The 26,030-nt window shown below is 39.0% G+C and overlaps 1 protein-coding gene across 1 annotated transcript in view; it reads left to right on the top strand.

The window, feature by feature from the left end:
• PLCXD3 (phosphatidylinositol specific phospholipase C X domain containing 3) overlaps window positions 1-26,030 on the top strand; it is a 115,359-nt gene that overhangs the window by 39,163 nt on the left and 50,166 nt on the right. Inside the window, exons 5-7 of the mRNA XM_039244266.1 lie at window positions 3,151-3,278; window positions 9,959-10,130; window positions 19,110-19,818. Of these exons, the coding sequence (XP_039100197.1) occupies window positions 3,151-3,278; window positions 9,959-10,130; window positions 19,110-19,818 (1,009 nt within the window). The remainder of the gene's footprint in view (window positions 1-3,150; window positions 3,279-9,958; window positions 10,131-19,109; window positions 19,819-26,030) is intronic.

Raw genomic sequence — 26,030 nt, 5'->3', positions numbered from 1 at the left:
CAGGTCTCATTAAAGAGATAATCTATATATATCTGAAATTCAGAATAAAACTAAGCATCCAAATGATTAGGATACATAATAAACACACTAAGAATTTGGAAATGGGCAAGGTCACTGTGAACTGATGGTCAAAGGAAACAAATGGTTCTGCCAGTAAATTCTGCCCCAACACCAAAGAACCTTTATAAATGGTGGATTTCCTAATCTAGATGCAAACTGGATGGTGTATTTAAGGCTGTACCAAGCAGAAAGCCTATTTTGGAACTACTCCAGAGATCCCACACAATATTGGTCAACCTTAGATGAGGCCTTTTGGAAATGATTTACTCTTGATTTACTCAGCTACATCCCACAATAAAATATAAAACTTCTAGAATTTCTTGAATGGAAATGTTTTACACTTTTTTTAAAAAGTGTAGAAAAAGCAGATTAGGAGCTGAGAAGCTTGAGTGCTAGTTTTAATTAGTCTTCTAAAGCTCTGCCTTAAATGTTTTTTAGTCTGAAAAGAATTCTCTTTTATTTTATTTGTTATAGGCTACTTTTGTTTTTTTCCTTTGATTCATCTATACTAAAGACATATACACTGATATAAGAATAATATAATAATCACCATCATCTCTACCATACAAATTAAAAAATGAAATATTATCAATACAATTAAAGTCCATGGTATATGGACAATACATATATCCCATTTGGATACTACTTTTTTCACCACTAAAGATAATTCCTACTCCCTCTCTCCACCCACCCACCCAGCCCAACTCTCTCTTTTTACCCAGCCATGGCCAAGATAGACACATTGCTTTGCCAAATCCCTTTATGTAGGGAAGTCTCACTTTCACTGAAGATCTAGGGATATACTTTAGCCTCAAAGAATTTTAGCTTTATGTGAACACTGCTTGCTCAGGCCCAGGCCTTTCTGCTGTGTATCTGTAAAAACCCAAAGCCTTAGGGGTTTTAATCAGTAAATGTCCCCATGACATCCAAGGCTTCAGGCCTGGCTTACCCTATTGGATTCTGTCTGCTCTTTGGCTTGGTTTTGATCATTGGAGATTTTCCTTATTTTCTTACTAGTTCAGCTGTACATTTTTTAAATAAAATATTTGTAAAATATATCTTCATGTATTTCTCATGAAGAGAAATACATTTTTTAGAGGACTCTAAAAAATATTTGGTTTACCATATTCTGCACCAGTATAGAAGCAAGACATTCTACTGAGGATCAAAGACTACTCATACTGGAAGTTTGAGAACTCTTCTCCCATTTCATAGGCAAGATGACTATTGCCTAAGCTAATTATGAACATAGAAAAATTTTATACCAAGAAGCTAATTTGGCTAATCTAAATCTGCTATAATTCAAATACATTGAATATTAGCGATGAATAATGGAAAGTAAAATAATAGTCTCTTTAGCAGTGTTCTGCTGTAGAACTTTTCACTTAACATTCCTTAAATGCATGGGCCATTCTTTTAAAAAACATTTATTTGAGTTGATTAGAGGAGCAATTGTCTTATTTATTTTTACATCTCATGGTGCTTAGCACATTTTCTTTCATATTGCAGGTGTTCAAAATGTATTTGCTAATATGATTTGAATTGACTTTTTCAAGTTCAATGTGAAAACAAAATGGACCTCATGTTTTCTCTTGTTTTGCTTGTCCTGACACTGAAATTGAGCCAGTTCACAGCAATCTCTTCTGTACGTTCCAGAATTTGTGACTTTCCTGATCTAATATTGGACTCATTCAGTTGTGAAGTATTTGCTTGGCTTGTACAAAAATAAATACCTTTTAACTAGGGAGTTGTTTTTTAATTATTTGCAATCCTGTGTGGCTGAATGTTAACTCCCAAATTAAACATCTAACAAGTGTAATACAATAAATGGCAGGGTTTATTATGATTATGTTTGTTTTATTTCATCTCAGCCTGGGATCGTTAGAAATGACTGATTGGCATGGGAGATGATTCCATCTATCATTATGTCTTTTTTTTTTTTTTGAGGAGACCAAAAGTGAGAACATAGAGTGCACATTTGACCACAATTTAAACCCAATCTGAACAGTTCCTAACTGAAAACAACACAAAGAGTCTAGTACTCTTTCCAAAAAAAAATAATAATAAAAAAAAGAATTTCCTTAAGAAGTAACACAATTGGCTGAGATGTATGTGCTTGGTTCTGTGTGTATTCTACACAGTGCATGTCCAAGTCTGGAATCTTTGAGATAAGGCCTGGAGTCGCTAGACATCAGAAGTAAGGGCCAGCAAAAAGGAAGATAAATGAAGAAATAGAGATGTGAGGCATTGAGGCTGAAATAAGAAATGTCTGCTGCAGAGAGCAGACTGAGGAAGGTATGAGATTGGAAGAGGGTCATGGGTGGCAGAGGAGCTGAGATTTTCCCATTACTTCTTCAGCCTGCTTTGGGTGTCCTTTATTTCTCTTAAGGTAGTGATCCAACTCTGAAAAGAGACAGGAAGAATCAAGTAGGGGAGTAAGAAAGAGTATGTTAAGTCACCAAAAAAAAATGAGACTACTGAGTTTCTGAGAACTTATTGTAAAAACAAAAATAATAGGAGGAGGTTTCCTTCGGTATAATTTATATCAGAGGACGTTCAGAAATGTATGCTAATAGAGGGAGTATTTTTTTTAATGTTTTTATTTCTTTTTGAGAGAAAGAGAGAAAGAGTATGTGAGCAGGGGAGGTACAGAGAGACAGGGGGAGAGAAGATCCAAAGCGGGCTCTGAGCTGCAGCAGCAAACCCCGTACAAGGCTCCAGGGCTTGAACCCACGAACGGTGATGTCATGACCAAAACCAAAGTCAGTTGCTCAACCAACTGAGCCACCCAGGCACCCTGCTAATAGAGAGATTATATATCTTAACATATGCAGTATAACGAAATCATCTAAACAGTGTTTGAAGACTATGTCATAATGATAAGACTATGGAAAAACTTTGATGATATAACCTAATGTGTTTGGTCTGCACTTAACAAACTGTGTAAGCTATGAATGCGTATGGACACATACTAAAAAAATATAAGGGTAAATGAATGGCTTTCTCTAGGTTAGCTCTCTTAAGGTAGGAAAACTTCATATCTTCTCTATTTTTAAACTAACCCTTAATGTTGTCGCATTTGCTTTGTAGCCAATAAAAGCGCCGTGTGTATGCTGGAGTATCGAAAAGAAAGTGGGGTGAAGTGGCTTGGGAATATTTGCGTTGTGTGTAATATGTATGTACATTCTTGGATTTCGGAGACCAAATATCATGTAGCAGTAAAGTGATGCTATTCAGAATCTTCTTAGGTTTCATGCTGCTACCCATATCCTAGTGTTTAGTAACCAGTCTGCATGCGTGCACCAGATCTGCAGACACCTCTTATTATCTTAGTACCATCGTGTGTTTGGGGAGCAGGAGGAGGTATGCGGTTCTCTACATACCCAGATATCAAATCCTAAGGCTGGAGGAAGGGAAAGGGAGATTGGAAGAAGGACCAAAGGAATAAATAATCCCCGTGCCTCAAACACTTCTTTGATAAGAAAAGATCCAGCTGTTGGCTAAAAGTGGTGTTTTGTGAGGGCATCATAGAATCAAAGGCTTAAATATCAAGGAGATGTTCTCTCTGTAGCACAAACATGATTAAGGGCAATGTTGTTTTATTTCAGATTTTTATTATTCATAAAAGGAAAACCAATAGTGCCAGACATGCAAGAACAAAGCGAAATAGGCTTCAGAGGCCTCTGGCTCTTAACTCTAAGTGAATATAATAATTGGACTTTATTTGCCGTGTTTCATGTTTGTTTTCTTCTTAGAGGTAAAACACAATAGAGATTCTTTTCATTTGGGATAGTTGCATTCAGTGATAGGGTTTAGGTTTCATTTCTTCTGCCCCCTCCTTCTCCCCAGGCCATTCATTCTGTCTGCCAGTGTAACTAGACCTGTTCCCGTGCCTACAGACTCAGGAGTCTGCTAGTCTAGGGAAGTTCTGGTGGAGAAATCAGTGGAGGAGGTGGTGTGAAGAACACATCGCATCTTTTTTTTTCTTAAATAGTTTATTGTCAAGTTGGTTTCCATATAACACCCAGTACTCATCCCAACAAGTGCCCTCCTCCAGGCCCATCACCCATTTTCCCCTCTCTCCCACTCTCCATGAACCCTCAGTTTGTTCTCAGTATTTAAGAATCTCTTATAGTTTGCCTCCCTCCCTCTCCATAACTATTTTTCCCCTTCCCCTCCCCCATGGTCCTCCGTTAAGTTCCTCCTAATCCTCCTATATGTGCAAACATATGGTATCTGCCCTTCTCTGCCTGACTTATTTCGCTCAGCATAATACCCTCAAGTTCCATCCACGTTGCTACACATGGCCAGATTTCATTCTTTTTCATTGCCATGTACTATTCCATCATATAGATAAACCACATCTTCTTGATCCATTCATCCATTGATGGACACTTAGGCTCTTTCCATGTTTTGGCTATTGTGGAGAGTGCTGCTATGAACATTGGGGTACATGTGCCCCTATGCATCAGCACTCCTATATCCCTTGGGTAAATTCCTAGCAGTGCTATTGCTGGGTCATAGGGGAGTTCTATTGTTAATTTAAAAAAAATTTTTTTTATGTTTTATTTATTTCTGGGAGAGAGAGAGAGACAGCGTGAGCAGGGGAGGTTCAGAGTGAGAGGGAGTCACAGACTCTGAAACAGGCTCCAGGCTCTGAGCTGGCAGTTAGCACAGAGCCCGGTGCGGGGCTCGAATCCACGAACTGCGAGATCATGACCTAAACGAAAGTCAGATGCTTAACCGACTAAGCCACCCAGGCGCCCCAGTTCTATTGTTAATTTTTTGAGGAACCTCCACACTGTGGAGCTTAAATGACCAGCTCCTAAAGAGGAGTAGGGAATACTGGGCTGTGGATCTGGCAGCCACATCCCCTTCCCAACTTCTTTGCCCTTTCGATGCATGTTACCTGAATATGACTGAATTTCCTTAGTGGCTGCTCAGATTCGGGGACCTGTGCCAAGGATAAAGCCCCATGGGGAAGAGGTGGTCATGGAGAAAGCTGCCCTACTCTTGAGCCCCCACAGGTGGTCTGGGTTGAAGAAAAGCTAAGGGCTGCAGCTCTGGAAATCAGGGGGAACACCTACACTTGTAAGAATCTGGAATGACATGCGCATAGGAGCAGAGCCTTCCAATGATGGCATGCTCTGGCATTGTTGCATCCGGTGTGGGGAAGGAAACTCATGGTCCAGGGACTCAAAAAGAGAGAGGGCTTTGAAACACATTTCTCTCTCCATAGCACCCCTAGATGTAGTGGTAGTATTTTCACTGAGTGGTTCTACGAACTTATGACAGCCATAGTGTTTATAGCTTTTTGGTGCAATTCTCATTCATTCATTTATTCAGCCTATGCTTGGTGAGAAGTGACTGTGTCCTAGGCAGTTAGTGCTCAGAGTTAATAATGCAGAAATAATAGTTAATATTGACAATAAAAGCTAATATCTATTGAGTATTTTTTGTAATCAATGTTTAGTGCTTATCATTTACTTAAACTTTATAGGTAGATAGCATTATCAGTCCCATTTGCAGATTAGGATATTGAGGTTTAGAGAGATGGAAAGATATTATTTCATACAACAAATATTTGTTGAATATCTTTTATGTACCCATGGCCATGCCTTTTAATGGGCATACAGTAGTGAAAAAGACAGATTAGAGTCTCATTCTCATGGAATTAAATTCTAGTGAGGGGAGATAGACAGTAAGTAAATAAGCAGTTAAATGAAGTGAAACTTGAAGCTAGTGGTAAATACTCTGAAGGAAATAAAAGCTGATCATGTGACACGGACTGACAGGCAGCAGAGAAGGGTTGGATGAGTTATGCATTTCACATGCCGGAAGGTTTACTTAAAAAGATAGTGGAGTTGAGACTTAAACAAAAAGTTGCCAGCCCTGGAAACAACCAGGGGCAGAGCATTGCTAGAAGTGGGAATAGAGAGAACAAGGGCAGGGCTGGAGTAAACTGATATATTCAACAAGCAGAAAGAACCCTGGTGTACCTGGCATGCACCAGTAGAGAGAGAGTGCCCCATCCTGAGTGGCCATGGGACCCAGGGCTACATACTACTAAAGGCTCCTGAAAGTCCAGTCTCCTTCAATTTCCTGGAGCGTCTCTGGGGGGCAGTGAATGGGAAAAGAACCACACAGTCTTCTCTGCAAAACAGATTTTCTTGTTGCCTCTTCTATAAAGCATGTCTCTCTCAGGTCCAGAATGTCTGGTCCTTCTTGAGCTGTCCAGGCCCTTTAGAAGTCAAGGCAGAGCAGATTGCCAAAAGGAGCATGATTTTTTTTTTCCTGGTTCTCTCCCAGATTATTTGCCAACAGATATGTCCCTTCTGAGGTCCCCTCTAGGCTCTGCTAAAATAACCAAAGCCAAGATTATTGACATCTTTCTTCCTAATCTTTGCCACATTTCTTTCATAGACACCATCTCCCATCTTTCTTGTTGAGTCATCCTTGATTCATCCTTTTCCCTGAATCACAGCATCTGGCAGAGTGGTCATCATGAATCTGGAAATACAGTTAAAGAAATTACAGCTTGGTAGCCTCAAGGATAAGAGCAATGAGGCTTACTTGTGCCCAGATTTGCTCCTGCCTTTTCTTATGGGCCTGGGACTTCTGTTTGCTTATTAATTGAGATGTGCAGATTGATTTCCAGTGTTCATATGAGTAGTAATGAGCAAATGACTTCAGAAAATTTATCAAAATACATGTTTTATTATAAAAATTATCAATATAAATATTTTATTGATAAATGAAAAAGAGCAGATTTTCTTCCTGTGACACAGCAAAGTATTCAATCAATAACCCACAACATGAGCATTATAACATCTTTCCAAAGTTAGACAGCACACAAGCAGAAATGTATGCATCGGTGTGTGTGTGTGTGTGTGTGTGTGTGTGTGTGCACAGAAAAGGGAACTGAGGAATAGGGAGGCACAGAGAAATGGGGAGAGAAGGCAGTATAACAGTAGTTGTAGAGCAAGACAAGACCAGTGTTACCTTAGTACCTTGCTGTTCAATGTGTGGTCCTTGAAACAACATTGATAATACCTGGGAGCTTGTTAGAAATGCAGAATCTCTGGGGTGCCTAGATGGCTCAATTGACTAAGACTAAGCATCTGACTCTTGATTTTGGCTCAGGTCATGATCTTACTGTTCGTGGGTTTGAGCCCCGCATTGGGTTTTGTGCTGATAGTGCAGAGCCTGCTTAGGATTCTCTTTCTCTCCCTCTCTCTCTGCCCCTCGCTTGTTCTCTCTCAAAAATTAATAAATGAACATTAAAAAAAAAAAAAAGAAATGCAGAAGCTCTTGCCCCTTTCCAGACCAACATAATCAGATTTTAACAAGATACTTGAGTGATCCCTATGCATACTAACATTGAAAAAGTAGAGCCTTACCAAATGCATTTGTTTGGGGTTTTGTTCTCACCCTTTGGCTTTGATTAGTAATTATTCTGAAAGATCATGTTGAGCTCAGGACTGAACTACTGTTTTATCAAAAGGTATCATATATAGTTTATCACAGCATCTTTCATACTTTATGATACTGGCAGCTTTTGTTGCCTTTCTCCCCACAATGATCCAGACTCCACAAGGACAGAACCTAGATGAGCCTTCTATCTGTTTTATTTCCATATCCCTGACCCAATGCACGGCATACAATCGACACTCAGTAAATGTCGACCAAATGCTTGGCCTGACAGAGCAGAAGATGAAGCATAAGAAACAGAGGGAACCCACTTTCCCTTTTTTGACTTAGTAAGTGCTAATTATTTTAATCTCTCCAACCCCCCACCCCACCTCTTCACAGCCATACATAGAACTTTCATACTGTCTTGCACACAATAGGTGCTTGATTTATTTAATACATTAAATAAGAGCTAGACAAATCTTGTCCTCATAACTAATTCATGCCACACAGAGGCTTCTTTAGTGGTGATGGAGACAATGAATAAAATGTACCTGTCTGCATGGGTTTAATTTTAGCCTAAAAGAGCTACTGATTACCTTGAGAACTTGTTAGAACAGTTGAAATAAATGTGGAAGTAAAATTCAAGAGATTAGTAGAAATAAGTGCCAAAGCCACATATTCTGTTGGGCTTTAAATAAACTCTAAAGGAATGCCTCGTGTGTGACAGTTTTCAGTTGCAGTGTGTATTTAGACAGCTTCAAAGTAGAATGGCACAATAATTGTATGAGAGATGTGTTATAGGTGCGGGGAAATGTGTGTATTACAGATGAAGCAGGGAGATTCAGAGTGTTTGGTTTCTACCTCTGAACATCACTCTGCCTATATGGTTTCCACTAGGGTAGGCTTTTCCAATCTTGTTGCTACTGACATTTTGGGCTGGTTGATTCTGTGTAGTGGGAGCAGTTTGTGCATGTAGTTGTAGGATGTAGAGCAGCATTCCTGGTCTTCCTCCCATTAGATGCCAGTACCAGTCCCCTTCAGTTGTAACAATGCAGAGTATTTCCACATGATGTCAAATATCTCCTCGGTCAAAATCACCACTAGTTAAGTACGAGTCACACTTAGAAAAGCCGATGGGCCTATTGCTCTAGGAAAGCACATAGGTCTATTGCTCTTTTGAATTATCTCACAAAAGAGTTCAGCTGATCTACTGCTGATTACTGCTGATCTACTGATTTTTTTTAAGACTTTATATTTACAACATAGATTCTGCCTCGTCTCAGGCCCTCACTGATGCTGTGTTGCTGAGCTTAGAAGGTTGTAATGCTGTCAGTGTCATCACCTTAGCAGCACAGTATAATGGCAGACCCCCCGACCATGATTCCATTTGCCTCTGCTGAGAAGAAAGGCCAAGAGAGATGCCGTGGAAAGAGAGAATGCATGGCTGAGCTGGCTTAGACAGTAATTTCAAACTTCTCTATTTCTTGGGGTCTCTTTTAATTATTTTTCTGGCAGCCCAATTGGTAGCCCTTACAAAGAAATTCCTATGAGAAGAAGGTTTAATAGTTTCACCCAGGGTGGCAATTAGAACAAGCTGTCTTTTCTGCCCCTTGCCTGGAACACCGCTGCTCTTAAACTATTCACTTGCCTGGAACACCGCTGCTCTTAAACTATTCACTGTCGGCTCATCTATTGGTTTAAGGAAATAGCCCAGCAATTTTAAAGATATTGTGATGAATATTGAGCTTCTGTACTCCTGGGAAGCATCAGTGTAATAGGGCTTCTCAAATTTGGCATTGGGGATCCTGGATCAAAAGACTTAGTTAAAGAAACCAGCTTCCTTTACTTCAGCTTACTATCTCTGAAGTGTGCTGGGTGAGAAGGTGTTATGCAGTATGAAAGATACAGATTTAGCCAAAGAGAAATCACAGCACAACTATTTTGATTACTGTTTCACAAAAGGATTCATCTCCATGTTCTGCAAGAGATGTCATGCTTGTTACTTGAAAATATATTTTCTATACATTTATTATGTCAAGTAAAGTATACACATTACAAGTGTGTAGGTTTTAATTATCTGTTCAATCCTAAAGTGTTTTGGTTTCTGATACATATTGTATATTATCTCTGATGATGCAAAATCTTTTGTATTGTCTACTAAGACCTGATCATGTGCTGGAGGATGAAGGCAAGATTATGTGCCAGGAGTAAGGAGTGATCCCTATTCTTCAAGGTTTGGTCTTTGTCTCTAAGAAAAAAAATCCCAATAACTGATCAGTTTAATTAATGGGGTAAACAAAAATTAATGAGATTAATTATAAGTTGTCAAGTAAGAACCAACTAATTAAAAATTTTTTTTTTCTGTCAGATTGAGCTTCATGTATTTACAATGGAGAGGACTGAGTGACTTCCAAACCAAGTAAAAGTGACTTAAGAATTAATACCGTTTTCATACTCTGTGTATTTTGAAACTCCTCCATTACAGTTAAAAGCCAACAGTGGGTTTTATTTAAATACTCTCAGCGATGGGGCAGTACAGATCCACCTGCAGAGCAGATCATGTGCTGATGTTAGAGTCCCATATACTATCAGTCAGATTTGCAGCCTTTCAAAGCCAGGGTCCATACAAAAGGTTGTGTTTAGTGATTTAGTACAAGGTAACAAGGAATGGAGCTGTCTAATTAGTAGCCTGGAGATAGCATTGAAGGCTATTAAAGGAATATCAATAAATGGACAGACTCAGCAGATAACCAGGTTCTAGTTACCATTCTAGCATATAATGATGGGATTTCAGTCTCCCAGGGGTGGCAGGAGGTTATAAGAGCAAATACTTCCCCCAGAAGAGTTGGGTATGAGATATGTTATGGAGTCAAAATTCCTGTTAATGAAAATGGGGCAGAAAGCAAGAGGAACTTGTTGATGAAGTCCAGTGTATTTAGCTGGAAATCAATTATATCTTCTGAGATTAAATCCATTCTAGAGGCTAACACAGGGTAAAACCTTTGAGAAGGGTGGAGTGGTGGCAGCTGGGATGAAGGAAATAATACCTGAAAGCTATTTCAGTGGTCCCAACAGGAAACCAGGCCCCTGCCAGTGGCAGAAAAAAGAAGAGGGTGTATCTGAGAGAGAATTTGAAGGTCAATACAATGGGACTTTAAGACCAATTGAATGTGGAGTTTGAGAGTCAGGTAAGAACTGAAGATGAATCCAAGGATGGGACAGAAGGATCATAAGATAATTAAGTGTGTTAGGGGCACATGAAAAGGGCGAAGGATGCTAAGGTTCATCTGGGACATTTTAAGTGTAAGGTTCCCATGGACTGATGAAATTTAGTTGCCTGGTAGGCAGACAGGAAGTCTGGAATGCAGGTCAGATTAGATAGTATCAACTCATGATGCATCTATTAGAGGCATGAGACCAAAGAAGTGGAGAAGATCAAGCAAGTAAAAAGAATGGAGCCACTTGAAGTCTTGAATGGTGCTCTGGATAACACCCTCATTTAGAAGCTGGAAGAACAAGAAGAGGTTGTGAAGGAGACAAAAACAACAATCACAGAGAGTGTAGAAAACTAGCAAAGAGCTATGTCCCAAAAGCCAAAGGAAGAACATATTTCAAGGAGGGAGCATACCAGTATCAAATGCTCCAGAAAGGCCAAGCAGGATTCATTCATTTGCTTAATCAGCAACATTAACTAAATGTCTGTCGTGTTCTGCGTGAGGGCTTAGGAGTGAAATCACAGAAGTGGCTCATGGGTTTTCTTTAGTGGTCATCAGTGATATTTCACAGAGGATCGATATGAGTTGCAATAGTGACAGGCTGATTACAGTGGATGAGAGATGGAACCAAAGTTAGGGACAGAGAACCAGGCTGTGTAGACTAATTTCCTGAGAAATTTGAGAGGAAATGGTGAAGAAAAATTGCCTAATCTGTAACAGATGATTATTAGAAGTAATTATGTCACCTTTGCAGCATATATCCCATATGAATGATTTTGACCCATTGACCTCTCACAGTTTTATATTAATAAAACCAGGTGCAGTAGTGGACATGGAATTATAAGGCATAGGTTGTTTTTTTTTCTTTTTAGGAAGTTTACAATCTGCTTATAGTGTGTGCATATATATGTCTATATAGGGAGGAGGGTTTGTGGGTGGAGAGCCAGAAGCAAAGAGAACATTTAATGAATGTGTGTTCATAATAACATCTTTTTTTTTTTTAATTTTTTTAATGTTTTATTTCTAGGAGAGAGAGAGACAGCGTGAGCAGGGGAGGGTCAGAGAGAGAGGGAGACACAGACTGAAACAGGCTCCAGGCTCTGAGCTGGCAGTCAGCACAGAGCCCGACGCGGGGCTCGAACCCACGGAACCGTGAGATCATGACCTAAGCGAAAGTCGGATGCTTAACCGACTAAGCCACCCAGGCGCCCCTGTTCATAATAACATCTAATAACAATTACTGGTTGCTGAGGGGGTGGGTACAGACCAGAGGGACTGTGCATTCAGGAGGAAGGAAGACCACCATGAGTGAAAACAGTTTCGCTACAGAGAAGGGAATACTTATGGGCCATAAAAGATTGGGATTAAGAATTTCATGAAAGGGAAGACAAGAGGGTAAACTGCACACCAGAATTCCATCTCTTCCAATGGAACGTAGAGATTGTGCTACCTGCTCATCCCCACCCTTGAATGAGGCCTCAAAAACTAAATCTACCCTTTCAGGTCCTCACCCAGCAATCTTCTTTTGGTTCACCAGTGAAAGGCACATATGCTTCCCCATTCCTGTGGTGTTGCCCTATTATCATAAAAAGTATCAAGATATCAAATATGCAGGGAGGCTGTTACCAGATAGCAGGAGTCTTGAAAACCTCAGCACTGTGCCAAACAACATGAATAAAATAGGCAGGGAGATGGAAGCATGGTATGCAGTACATAAACTTGCAAGCTCAGTGCTCTGCGGTGCAAGGAGAGGTCTGGTTGTTATTTTGATAGAGTCAGAGCCTGAATTCTAAGGTCAGGCTATAGATATTGGAATTGCACACTCGTGGGCATGTCAAACCTTAGCCTACTGGGCCTTTTGTTCTGAAGGTTCACAGCTGAAATTGACTTGATACATTCTCTTTGATGTTTATTAAACCCATAATTTTGTAGAATTTGAAATGAAACTGTGGCGAAATCAAGAGACCAACCAGAAGTTCATCCCAAAGAACTTTTATAGATAACACTGGATAGATACTGAATGAAAGAAGGTTAATATTTAGTGTAAGTACATGGCAGAATGTTGCTGTTCAAAGCAACAAGACGGGGTAAATTTGATCATTTAATATTTGCTAAAACCTTAGACAAATGGCAGATAAGAATCTTGTTTTCAAAAAAATATTTACAAACCTAAATTCTACAATTTAAATCATGTCCCATGTGAGCTTATACTGTCATCCCAATGTGTATTCATCTAGGTAGTGTTTCCTTAGTCACAAGTGAATCTATGTTTTGTGATAGGTATACCACTGCAGGAAACCAACAGTAATTTAAGTTTTATAGTCCTTTTATGGGACTTTTGTAAATATGGTTTCATTTACTCTTTGTAAGAATCCTGTGAAGTAAGTGTGAAGAATGTTTTAATTTAGCAAATTGGTAAACCCAAAGCCAGAATGATAAACAATCTGATGATCCTCCAGTGTTAACATGTGAGTTAGCAGTTGAGCATGAATTTGAATCGAGTCACTCAACACCCACTTCAGTGCTGCTTTCATTACCTAATTTACTTTATCTGAACACCAGACTGCCAGTCAAAGTGTTGGCCATCACCTGAGGCTGAGGCTCCTCTCACAAGCTCGATGCTTGTTGGCAGAATCTAGTTCCTTGTGTTGTGGGACTGTGTCCTCAAGCTCCTAGAGGCTGCCCAACATTCACGGGGTTGGGAGGAAAACTTTTCCTCTCCTAGTTTGGGTCCTGTGATTGGTAGTCTGCAAAGCAATTGATGATAGATTAATAGGAGAAAAGACAAGGTTTATCTATGCATACACAGTGTACATGTGGGATCACCCAGAGATGAGTAACTTACTGGATAACCAGAAAGGAAAGGCTTGTATATTAAAGTTAGTCAAAAGAAGGCAAGTAGGACTTCAGTGAGAGGGTATGAAAGGTTATGTTGGGTTTTTTTTACTCTAATGACCAGCTGAATTTACAGTCTTTTCCCAATCAAGAAAGTCCCTGGGAGAGAGGTCAATGGCAGCTGTATTTTCAGAAGCTCTGCTTAAGTTTAGATAAAATGTTTCTTTTTGTGGCTGCTGATTGTTCAGATGCTTTCAAATTAAAGCAATTTTCATAGCACTTTGGTATTAATCCCTTCAACTGCCATCTGGCCCTCTCTACAACATTGCATTTCACTTTCTTAAAATCGACAGGAGACCGATTGCTGCTGGTTGTCTCTGTTTTATGGGCTTACCTGCTTAGGTTAGGCCCACCCAGGATAATCTCTGTTTGGTTAACTCAAAGCCAACCAATTAGAGACCTTAATTACAAATGGTGTGTGTGTATGTGTGTGATTTCCTTTCTGGATCCTGGAACATAATCATAAGAATCACATCCAATCATAAGCACCACATTCGAGGAGAGGGGATTACACAAGGCATCTGTCCTCAGCGGGTGGATGTTTTGGGGGCCATCCTAGAATTTTTCCTCCACAGCACACAACAGAATGAAGTGAAGTTCAGTGCCATCAGAGGCCATAAAATGAGATTATCATACATATTCTTTACATTGTTCAGTTAATAAAATGGATGCTGCATGCTAGTTGGTTAGACCAGATGACATCTAAGATCATCCACTACAGTATTCAGAATGGCATAACTCCATTTGTTATGTCTTGGCATTCAAAAAGACCTTTTAAACCAACTTTCTTTCATTCTTTCTCTTACCTGATGCATAGTTTTAATGCATAGAAAGTTGGACATGAACATTAAAAAATTTTAATGTTTATTTATTTTTGAGAGAGAGAGAGAAAGAGAGAGAGAGAGAGTACAAGCAGGGAAGGGGCAGAGAAAAAGGGAGACACAGAATCTGAAGCAGGCTCCAGGCTCTGAGCTGTCAACACAGAGCTGGATGTGGGGCTCAAACTTGTAAACCACGAGATTATGACCTGAGCCTAAGTCAGATGCTTAACTGACTGAGCCACCCAGGCACCCTGCACATGAACATTTGTAATTAATTTCTCTTCATTTAAATTTTGACTTCTTATTTATCTATTTATTGAGTATAGTTGACATACAACGTTACATTGGCATCAGGTGTACAACATAGTAGTTCAACTCGATTTGTTATACTATGCTTACCATAAATGTAGTAAAATTCCAAATTCTTATACTGAGCAGTTGAGTCTTGAGACCTCAAATCCTCTCACCAACACAAAAGAGTTGTTATAGCCTATATATCTTAACTGTTGCTGTGTAATAAATTATCCCAAAACTTACTCACTTAAAACAACACATAGTTTCTATGGGCCAGGTCTTTCATAAAGCTACAAATCAAGATCCCTCTGAGGTAGAGTGTGCTTCTAAGCACACTCAATGACTGTTGACAGGATTCAAATCCTTGAGGGCTGTTAGACTGAAGGCCTTATTTCCTAGTTTGCAATCAGCTGGAAGCCATTCCCAGTTCTTTATCACATAGGCCTCTGCAACATGGCAGTATGCCTCATCAAAGCCAGCGTGAGAGAAAGTAGCAAGATGGAAGAAGTCACAATCTTTGTAACCTAATCTCAGAAGTGGTATCCCATCATATTTGTGTTACTTAATTCATTAGAAACAAGTCACTAGATTGGGCCCATACTGGGGAATTAGGGAGCAAGGAAGAATGCCAGGAAGTCAGAGATTTGGGCAGTCAATTTCAGAAGCATGCCTACTGCCTAAATGAAGGAATGATGTGGCAGACTGAGAAGAAACTAATAAGAGTGCTTATTTCAAAGATCCGTGAAGAAAGAAAAAGACCTCTTCCAATCGGTTCATTTCTTCAGAGCCAAAGCAAATGAATTTGATTGTTGTGGGTTCATAATGGGAATGGCCAGCTCTTCTCTGAGTACAGAATGAAAATCAAACCCAAATTTAGAGTCTAAGTTCAGAATCAGAAGAGCAACATTAAGTATCAGGTCCAAAGTATGAGTTTGGGGCTGTAGACAAGAGAAAGATAAGAGGTGAGGAGCCCAGAAATACTGACCCAGTGTAACAGCAAAATACTAGACCAGATATGGCAGAAAAGTTATGGATGTAGCCAAGAACAGAGAAATAATGCTTTTCACTGTCTTGCTTGTGGGCAGGGCTCTCTGGTTTTTAAAGAACCAAGGCTCAGCCAGACTTTTCCTCTGTTACCGAAAGGTCATAAAATACCATTGTATTGTTTTAAGTTCAGACAAATAGAAAACAAAGTGGCTTAGTGAAAATGTTGAAATTGGGGAGGAAGTACTATTCCAAATGAAATCAAAAGCCATGAAGATATTCCTTTTTTGGCTAACATTAGATTATGTATTCTCTCACCCCCCACGCAAAGATAGTGTTTTGTATTGATGATTTAATTCTCCTCTCCAAGTAATGTTTGCCTCTGGCACATCATTCTGCACCAAATGCTGTATGTGTACCTCACAATCACCTAGCTTAGGACAAAAAGTGGTGGGGTTGCTTCTTCTGTTAGCTGCTTTTCATTTTTATTCTTAACATGCCCTTATCTTGATCTCCTAACACATTTCCCTGAAATGTCAACAAATAATTTAATCTAGAGACTAGTGGCCTTTTATAGGATTTTCAAAATTGGTGAATTTTTTTCTGATTTTTTTTTTTCTAATTTGCCAGATAGCCACATGACAGAATAATGAAACTAATGTCATATTGAAAGCAAAGCATTTCCACTCATTTCTGGAAAAAGAAACCTAGTCCGATTTAAATTCCCTTTCTGCTTGCTTCCAAATATGTCTATCACAATATTATAGAAGTAACCAATTATTTTCATCTACCTTCTTTTCACATGCTGGGAAATTAACTTTAAAAATTTTTCAAATTTCATAAATTAACCTTCATTTTGAGCATTTAGTTATTCACGTATTCCTATTTTAATCCTAGATCATTTGATTATAGCTTTTCTTAAACTCACCTTTTTATTTCTTCCTTTAATCATATTCTCTCTGTCTGTTGAGCCACAGTACAGGTCGTTTAGCCTTTTCCATTTATATAGCAATTGGCTGAATAGCAACTAATAAATCGATATGCAGCAATTTCAATCCCTGTTAAAATTTGCCAGTGCCAGATCCAAACTGCCAGTTTTGCTTATTTAGAAAGTGCTGACATTTTCTTCCCATTCTATGTACTAAAGATAAATAGATCAGACAGTTCCAGATTAAGTTAAACATGGCATTTCTGTATTTTGGACTTACCTTTCATTGTTTAAAAAAATCTAATCTGAGGAGTCAGCTGTTCCAAATCTTAAAGGTTATCATTTGTACAGTATTAAAGTATTCTTCAAAATATTTTCTCTAACAACTTACCAAGGTGTCTGAAGTTCATACCCTTGTGATTCCTGTGGGCTGTTTAATGCTCAATATGGATAGATGTATACATGGACATATAGATATAGATTAACATAGAAATGGAATATAGACAAAGATAAATATTGCACCACTGAAAAATTGCTTCAAATAGCTTATCAGGCAAAGGCCCTGAGGTGATGGATGATAAATATAAAGGGAATGTGTGTGTGTGTGTGTGTGTGTGTGTGTGTGTGTGTGTGTGTTGGGTGGGAGAAGTGTATGAAGTAGAACAAGGTGTGTCTGTTTTGGTTTCAAGAGAAGTAAATCAAAAGTGGGGCAACAAAGTCTAAGGAAGCCTGAGTAATAGATGGGGAATGATGACATCTGCACTTTCTAATGTGTGAAAAATTCAGGAAATCTTAGTTTCACTTTACCTGTTCAGTAGGTCATGCCCAAGAATTAAAGAAGGCTTTAGAAAGTAAAATTAAGGGGTTCCTGTGTTGCTCAGTCCATTGAGAGTCCAACTTTGGTTCAGGTCATGATCTCATGGTTGGTGAGTTCAAGAGCCCCACATTGGGCTCTCTGCTTTCAGCACGAGCAGCTTTGAATCCTCTGTATCCCTCACTCTGCCCTCCCCCACTTACACACACATGTGTACTCCCTCTCCCTCAAAAATAAACAAGCATTAAAAAAATTAAAACTTGAAATAATTTTTCTTTATTAGATCCAATAATATTTTAAATGGCACTCTATACTTACAGGCAAATCATGCACATGTTCATTGCTACATTTGTGGGGTTTTGTATTTGTAATAGACAAAAAATAATAATAATTAAACTAAATGATAATTATTAAATAAATAATTATAAATTAAATAATTAATAATAATTAAAGGTTGTCCTTGTTCTTCCTAGGAAGAAATTCTTCCAAACTTGGAAGCTAACTCCAAAGGGAGCTTTCACTGTTGATAGGAAATATTTATGAATAAAATAGCTATTAGTTATTTTTTTTAATGCATATGAGCTTTTTTTTAAAATATTTTTATTTCTAGGAGAGAGAGAGAGACAGTGTGAGCAGGGGAGGGTCAGAGAGAGAGGAAGACACAGAGTCTGAAATAGGCTCCAGGCTCTGAGCTGGCAGTCAGCACAGAGCCCGACGCGGGGCTCGAACCCACGAACCGTGAGATCATGACCTAAGCGAAAGTCAGACGCTTAACCGACTAAGTCACCCAGGCGCCCCTCATATGAGCTTTTTTAAATGTTTATTTATTTTTGAGAGAGAGAGCAAGCATGAGCAGGGGAGGGGCAGAGAGAGACAGAGACACAGAATCCAAAGCAGGCTCCAGGCTCTGAGCTGTCAGCACTGAGCCCAACGCAGGGCTCGAACTCACAAACCAGGAGATCATGACCTGAGCTGAACTCGGACACTTAACTAACTGAGCCACTCAGACTCCCCTATTAGTTAATTTTTCTAAATTGTTTATTCAATATGAGAAAAGTACTTGGCTTCATCCAAGTTCACCATTGCTCAAATGAATGGTCTGGAATGTTGTTAAATATTATCAACATTGTACTGTCTTCTGGCTTCTTTCTCCCTTACCCTAACCCTGTGACCTCTTGTACTTTCCAACGTGTATGAGGTAGTAGTTCATATGTTGATCATCTGTCCATGAAAAGGGCTTCTTTATTCATTGACACAAGCTCTTAACCATTAAAATCAACTCAAAATGAATGGAAAGGGCAAGATCATAGACAACGTATTTAGAAACCAGAGAATCCCCGTAAATTCCACTTTATAAGTGGTCACTTATGCCACCTCTATGGGAAGCCAATCCTAATGAAAACATTAAATTCTTTGTTGACAGAAGTAGAAGGTGATCATTTGTACTTAAAATATTGACCAGAAGGGATTTTTAAATCATTTTACAATCAGTTTGGTCTGTTGAAGTGCTGTGTGTACTGTATAGCCTTTAAAAGGACCTTCCTAAAACATGAGACTGAACAAATATTACTTATTATTTCCTTTGGTTCATTTGAGGGAGAAATATGGACATTATAAGAGGGAACGAAGTTGGGAAGAACAAAAGACTGAACTATAACCACATTATGCCTTGTTATTCCTTCTAGGATCTCATGATTCCTTCAGCTTCTACATTGATGAAGCCTCTCCAGTTGGGCCTGAACAGCCAGAAACCGTCCAGAATTTTGTCTCTGTGTTTGGAACTGTAGCCAAAAAGCTGATGCGGAAATGGTTAGCCACTCAAACGATGAACTTTACTGGCCAGCTAGGAGCTGGGATCCGTTATTTTGATCTCCGAATCTCCACCAAGCCCAGGGACCCCGACAATGAACTCTACTTTGCTCATGGTTTGTTCAGTGCCAAAGTCAATGAAGGCCTTGAGGAGATTAATGCATTCCTCACAGATCACCATAAGGAGGTAGTATTCTTGGACTTCAACCATTTTTATGGGATGCAGAAATATCACCATGAAAAACTGGTCCAGATGCTGAAAGATATCTATGGAAACAAGATGTGCCCAGCGATTTTTGCCCAGGAAGTTAGTCTAAAGTACCTGTGGGAGAAAGACTATCAAGTGCTTGTCTTCTACCATAGTCCAGTGGCTCTGGAAGTGCCCTTTCTCTGGCCTGGGCAGATGATGCCAGCACCCTGGGCCAACACCACAGACCCGGAAAAACTGATCCAGTTTCTTCAGGCGTCCATCACTGAGAGAAGAAAGAAGGGCTCGTTTTTTATATCTCAGGTGGTACTGACCCCTAAAGCTAGCACTGTGGTCAAAGGAGTGGCCAGTGGCCTCAGAGAAACGATCACAGAAAGGTAAGTGTCTTAAGGTATCATAGAAAAACTCTTAAGGAATTTAACCCAAATTCATAGAGCTAGTAATGGACAGAGCTAAAACTTATACTTACATGTATTAATATCCTAGGGCTGCCACACATCATACCACAAACTGGGTGGCTTAAAACAGAGGAAACTTACTATCTCTCAGTTGCAGAGGCTAGACCTCTGACATCAGGGTTTCAGCAAGGTCAACTCCATCTGATGGCTTTGAGGGGGAATCTTTTCCATGCCTCCTCGCTAACTTCTGGTGATGGTTGACAAGCCAATTTCTTGGCTTATAGATACACCGTTCCAATACCTGCCTCCATCTTCACATGGTATTCTCCCCATGTATGTTTGTTTTCACTTCTTATAAGGACACCAGTCATATTGGATTAGAATCTACCCTAATTATATCATATTAATTATGTCTGCAAACACCCTATTTCCAGATGAGGCACAGTTATGAATACAGGGGATTAAGACTTTTCAATGTATTTTTTTTCTAGGACACAGATCATTACATAGCACCATGCATTTTGACTCTGTGTCCAGTTATATTTTCGTAGCCCTCCTTTCACATTTGTATAGATTTTACAGATTACAAAGTCTATTCTCTATTTCTTGTAGACTTGTTTTATATACCTAATTCCACCTGATCTGCACAACAATCCTAGGAAGTAGATATTGTCTCACAGATGAAAAGTGAGGTTTAGAGAAGTGAAATGTTTTCTTTAAGGCCAATTGGACAATGAATGAAGAAACAAAGACTCAAATTCCATTCTTCTCACACCATATTCTATCCCTTTACTCTATACCATAAGCAAGGATCATTCTCCAGAGCATGCACATCCATTTGGCAAGCCCAGCTGCACATGTTAGAGTGGTGCTTACTTGTGAAGTATAATTTAAGCAATCATCAAAGATCTCTAGCTCTTTCTCATGAGTATGATACAACATGTAGAATTGTACATATTGTTTATTCTTTTGAGTTAAAGTATTAACCAAAGCAACTATTGTCTGAAGAGAAAATACAATTCTTATGAGACTTTATCTTAAACTTTAATTGATATTTTGAATCATGGTAAGGAGATAGAGCATACATATTTTGCTCAAGGTCTTTGTAGGCAAAGACAAGGAGATGAGGAGTAAAGATTAGGAGATGAAATAGTATGGATGGACTCCTGGCATAGTATGTAGAGTAGGGAATGGCAGGAGATGAGGCCTGAAGTGGGGCAGGAACATACTTGTAAGAAAGCCTATAGCCAGGCTAATGAAAGAATTTCATCTTCTGAACAAAGGGGAGCTAGAAAATTGAATGTATTTAGTGGCACAGTGACTTGACCGGATCTGCATCCTAGATAGATAATTGGTGTACTATGGAGGCGGAGGATTGGAGAAAGTGGATAGTAAAGAGGTTCTCAGAACTGTTTCGGCAAGGTAATACAAGCTAAACTGAGGAAATGAGAAAACACAGAAGGGGATGGTATCCCGCAGCAAAAATTAGAATTATTTGACTATTTAGCTATGTGGTATGAATGGGAGAGAAGAGTTCGGGATAAAGTTTCTTCTTGAGAAGTAGAATGAGCGATGCAGACATTTACAGAGTCAGAAAACAAAGACTTAGGGAGGAGGTGGGAAAGCTATGTCGGAGTTATGCTAAGTTTAAAGTGTGAGTAAAGCATCCAGTAGATGTGGCCAATTGATCATTAGGAATATGAACCAATTCAAGTGGCAAATTATTGGCATTTTTTGGCAATGAAAGCCACAAGCCATTTGAGTTGAAGGGTTCCTCCATACAGAATTGTAACTTCTCTCTGATATTCAGATATTAGCTGAGAGCTCCTGCTCTTTAAAATTTTAATGTGATTCCCAGCTCGTCATTGTTCATCCTATGCCAAGTACGAGCTTTCCCTAGGATTTCTGCTCATGTCTAGATTTCTTACATTCCTATAGTATGAATGCTTGCTGCTTCTGGATTATATCATTTTGTGGATTGATTGTCCCTATAGAATCTGAGACATGAACCTTGCTTCTTGCTCAATTTCTAAACTGGTTTTAAGATTTTACTGAGGATTTGAGGAAACAGGATAGGTTTTATAATTATAGTAATACAATTAATTTAAATTTAATTTTAGGCTTTTCTGTAAGTACAAATATTCTGGCCCGGGATATCTTCCCCATGACTGTATCACTTTATCCCCACACTCAAGTCTTGTGGTTAAACCCTCTCCTCCACCTGCTCCTCCTTGTCTTTTTCTCATCTCTTTTCTTCCTCCAGTCGCAGGTTGTCTTGGAGATTCCACACTCTCCTCGATTCTTATGCCAAACTATTCACCTCTCTTCTGGCCCTAAGGCTTAGCTAGTCCCATCAGACCAAGAAGGCTTTGTATTTGATAGCACCACCTTCTATAAAAGTTCATTGTTTTGGCAAATAACAACTTACCACCTCTCTTACATTCTTAAAAATGAGAGAGTTCTAGTGTATACACATAAGATTGTGTTCTCAACTATACCCCACTGCTGGAGTCCAGCTCCAGCTGGTCCAGGGGTCCCTGAAGGATGGATGGTGTCAGCAAGAGAGAGTGAGAGAGCCCTAAGATTCTTTCTGATCACCGGGCAGGCATCTCTGCACTGTCAGTTTTGGTGTCTTTATTTATAGAACAAATAATAACATGGCATCAGAAAATGGAATTTTTACAATGGATAGTTCTTTGTGATAAGACGCTTTGGAAAGTGTACAGAAACAGGTTTTACAGAAGTATTCTTGCAGAACTACCCCAATTATAGTGAGGTTGAGTAACTAAGAAAATAACAGGGTGTTCTTAGTGAAAAACAAGATAACATACACATTTTAATAACGCTAAGATTAAGTCATAGGTTAAGTTGTAGATACTCTTATCCATCCTCATCACAGCTGCCAGTGTGAGGGAAGGTGTTTGTGGAATGTAGACCTTAGGGAAGGGACTGCTATACATCATCAGTTAGCAAAGGTATATGTAGTAATGTTCTGCCCTTATCTGTTCCTTCTCTCTAAGTTAGGCTCTTTGTTTCTTGGTTAGACTTTATTTTTTAGTTTTATTCTTTATTTCATTGGATATCTAATTTTACCTTTATAGATTTTAGTTCATTTCCAATACATAGAATAGCCTCTTCGAGTGCATTTACCTTTGTGTCTAGTTTTTTGTCTATAATTTCTTGAATACCTAGGGCATGAGAAATATTTTTGGTTAGTTGATTTACATGTTGAGCTGTATGAACCTCTTGGACTAACAGAATGGTAGAAACTGAATTGTACATGTAAAGGTCAATCTTTTATGAGTAAGGGTCATTAGCCTGTTCATAGCTCAAGGGAAAGTATTTAGGAAAACAGGACCTGTCGGAGACATGATGTCTGCTCCCATAATCAAAAGAAGAAGTTCCCACAGTAAGTTCCTTCACAAGGTGCCGTCATCATACCAGGGCCAGAATAAGGGGACAAGTCACTCCCAATACCAATCAACAAGGTACCTTGGGGGTCAGTGCTCAAGCAGAAATAATTGAGTGAGGGTGCATATCAGTTGTCATCTGAAGGCAAGAGCCTTGCAAACTTGCCTTAACCTCACAAGGACCTTTCTTGACTAGTGGGCTCAGAATGGCCCCCAACACCCCAAAGAGGCCCCAGATTTTGAGGAGTCCCTGAGGACCCATTAGAGGTAGGGCAGGCAGGAGGGGACTGAGAATCAGCCAACTCCAATATTCTTTATTCTCACTACATCTTTAATGAAGGAAGCTTCATCTCTAAACTTTACATATTGGGCATGAAAGGAGCCTTCCCTTTCCTTCTTTACCTTCTGTTGTCTAGTTCTATATTTAGGAAGAGACTTTCCCATATAATATGCCTGCTTTGCATTTGGCCAAGAACCATACCCTGATTTTACCTGTGTAGGGAACAACCTTTGGGAAGTTAAGAAGAAAAATCTACTCAAGGAATAGATGACTTTCATTTTTCTCTCATACAGCATTTCATGCAGTTAGGTCTTTGCAAGTTATAGGTTGAACTGCTCTTTGGTACTTATGCTATAATACAGTATTAGTAAAGTAGGGTTTGTGGAAAGAAGGTCAAATAAGTTAGGGAAGTGCTGAAAATTATATATCTACATAACTCTTTCAAAAGATTCAATCTTTAGCATATAAAAGTCACTAACAAGCATTTTAATGAAGAATTCTGTTTAAATTGAACTAATACAATGTTCTGCAAACATTTAATGTTTTTTCAGATAACTTTTATTAACAGCCCATAGAATTAATTTTGAGAAACTGTCCTCTGTCATCTGCTCTAATTCAGAACTTTTCACTTGCTTCTGGCATACATATCTGGAATAGTAGGGCTGTGTCACTGTAAAGGTGGAAGAAAGAGGTGCCTGCGTGGTTCAGCTGGTTACGTGGTTACGAACCCCAGTCTTCATTTCGGCTCAGGTCATGATCTCATGGTTCAGGAGATCAAATCCTGCCTTGGGCTCTGTATAAAAGCCTGGCTGGGATTCTCACTCTCTCCCCCTCTCTCTGCTCCTCCCACTACTTGTGTGTGAGCTCAGTCTTTCTCTCTCTCTCTCTCTCTCTCAAAAAATAAATAAATAAACTTGATTTAAAAAAAAGAAAAGGGGAAAGAAAAATTTAAAAAGTAGAAATGCAGACCTTATAGGTAGAATCAACTTTATTTTTCCTCTCTAGTATTATGAAAATTACTTGCAAATGATTTGCAAATATATCTGAACCTGACCATCATGAATAGAGTTTGTCTCTGTGCTAGAAAGACCTCCTTGTAAACAAATTGCAATGCCTTTATTCTGCGCACGGTGTTCATGTGAAGCTCCTGGTTTTCTTTTTATTTGATTTGACATATTTCAGCCTTCTGTGTAAGGCTTATAGGAAAAGGTCATTGTCAGTCCTTGGATAGTAAAGATAATTTACTTAATTCTGAAAGAGTCAGTGAAAGAATACTTGACTCCCCAAGGACTTAGTGCTTCTATTTTCTCATCAAGTGATAAAGCCCATGAAGACTTTCTACCACTTTCCTCTTGCTATTGTGCATAAAGGTGCTCATTCAGAAAGTCCTACATTAACACCAAAGGATGTAACGAGACTCTCCTTTGCCACCAAAGGAGCCACTAGGCAATTTTAAGACCTTCCTGGACCTTACATATTTTCATCTGCAAAGTTTGGAGTTTGAACTAGATTATCTACAAGATACTTCCCAGTTCTAAAATCCTACATTTCTAAGATCCTGCATGTGACTAGTTTCTCTATAATGTTTTATGATGTCTAATATGTGAACTAACAAAACTGTGAGCACATGCATTTAGAAAACAGTATTTGAAGGTGTGGGTGGCTTTTAGGGAAACTAAATTCAGGTAGTGTAGCTTTCAATCCAGCCACTGGTTCCAAATATTGCAGGTGCATTCTCCACATTTTAGTAATGCCAAAAGACACAGATTTTTTTATTTCTTAAAGACCTATTTTTAATTTATTTTTCAAACACTAGCTTTTGCACCTCACCCCCACGGAATTCACACATTCTTAAAAAGAAGGTGTGCAACTTGAGTCAAGTCCTTCTCTAATTTATGGAAGTTTATTAAATTATAGGTTTTGTTAGTTTAAAAAAATTAGTTAGACCACCTGTCAGAATATTTAGGGAGCAATGCATCTTTGCAAGTAAATTGATGCTGAATTAATTTAGACAAGGTTTATACCGGCCAATAATTTAGATGATGATGATGGTGGTGATTATGATGATGATAATCATTATCATCTATTTTAAGTGTTCCACATCTTGTTAATACTGTGCTCACTGCTCTGCCCATTTTCCCTCATCATCACAGTCATTGTTTTGAGGATAAGGTAAAATATTGAGGACGTAATTGGTTGTTGGTTGCCTATTAATAAGTAGCAATATCACCCAGCTGGGAAAATGAAGACAACTATATTTGTTGAGCACACATTATGTGCCAGGCACTGTACTGTTTTGCATGAATTGTATCCATTTAATCTTCCCTCCAGCCTTGCAAGGTAAGTATTATTAAATATATTAGAGATGAAAAACTGAGGCTAAGAAATGGCTTGTACTTTGCTCAAAACTCTCATATTGGTAGCAAAACCAGGATTATTATTTGGGTTTATTTGACTCCAAGTTCTATGCCTACTGCTGCAAATTAGGTAAAATTCACATT

Source organism: Hyaena hyaena, unplaced genomic scaffold (genome assembly GCF_003009895.1).
Source record: "Hyaena hyaena isolate Hyena2069 unplaced genomic scaffold, ASM300989v1 scaffold_236, whole genome shotgun sequence".
NCBI classification, from domain to species: domain Eukaryota; kingdom Metazoa; phylum Chordata; class Mammalia; order Carnivora; family Hyaenidae; genus Hyaena; species Hyaena hyaena.
The sequence above is the reverse complement of the archived record's forward strand: the minus strand, read 5'-3'. Positions and strand labels throughout refer to the sequence as shown.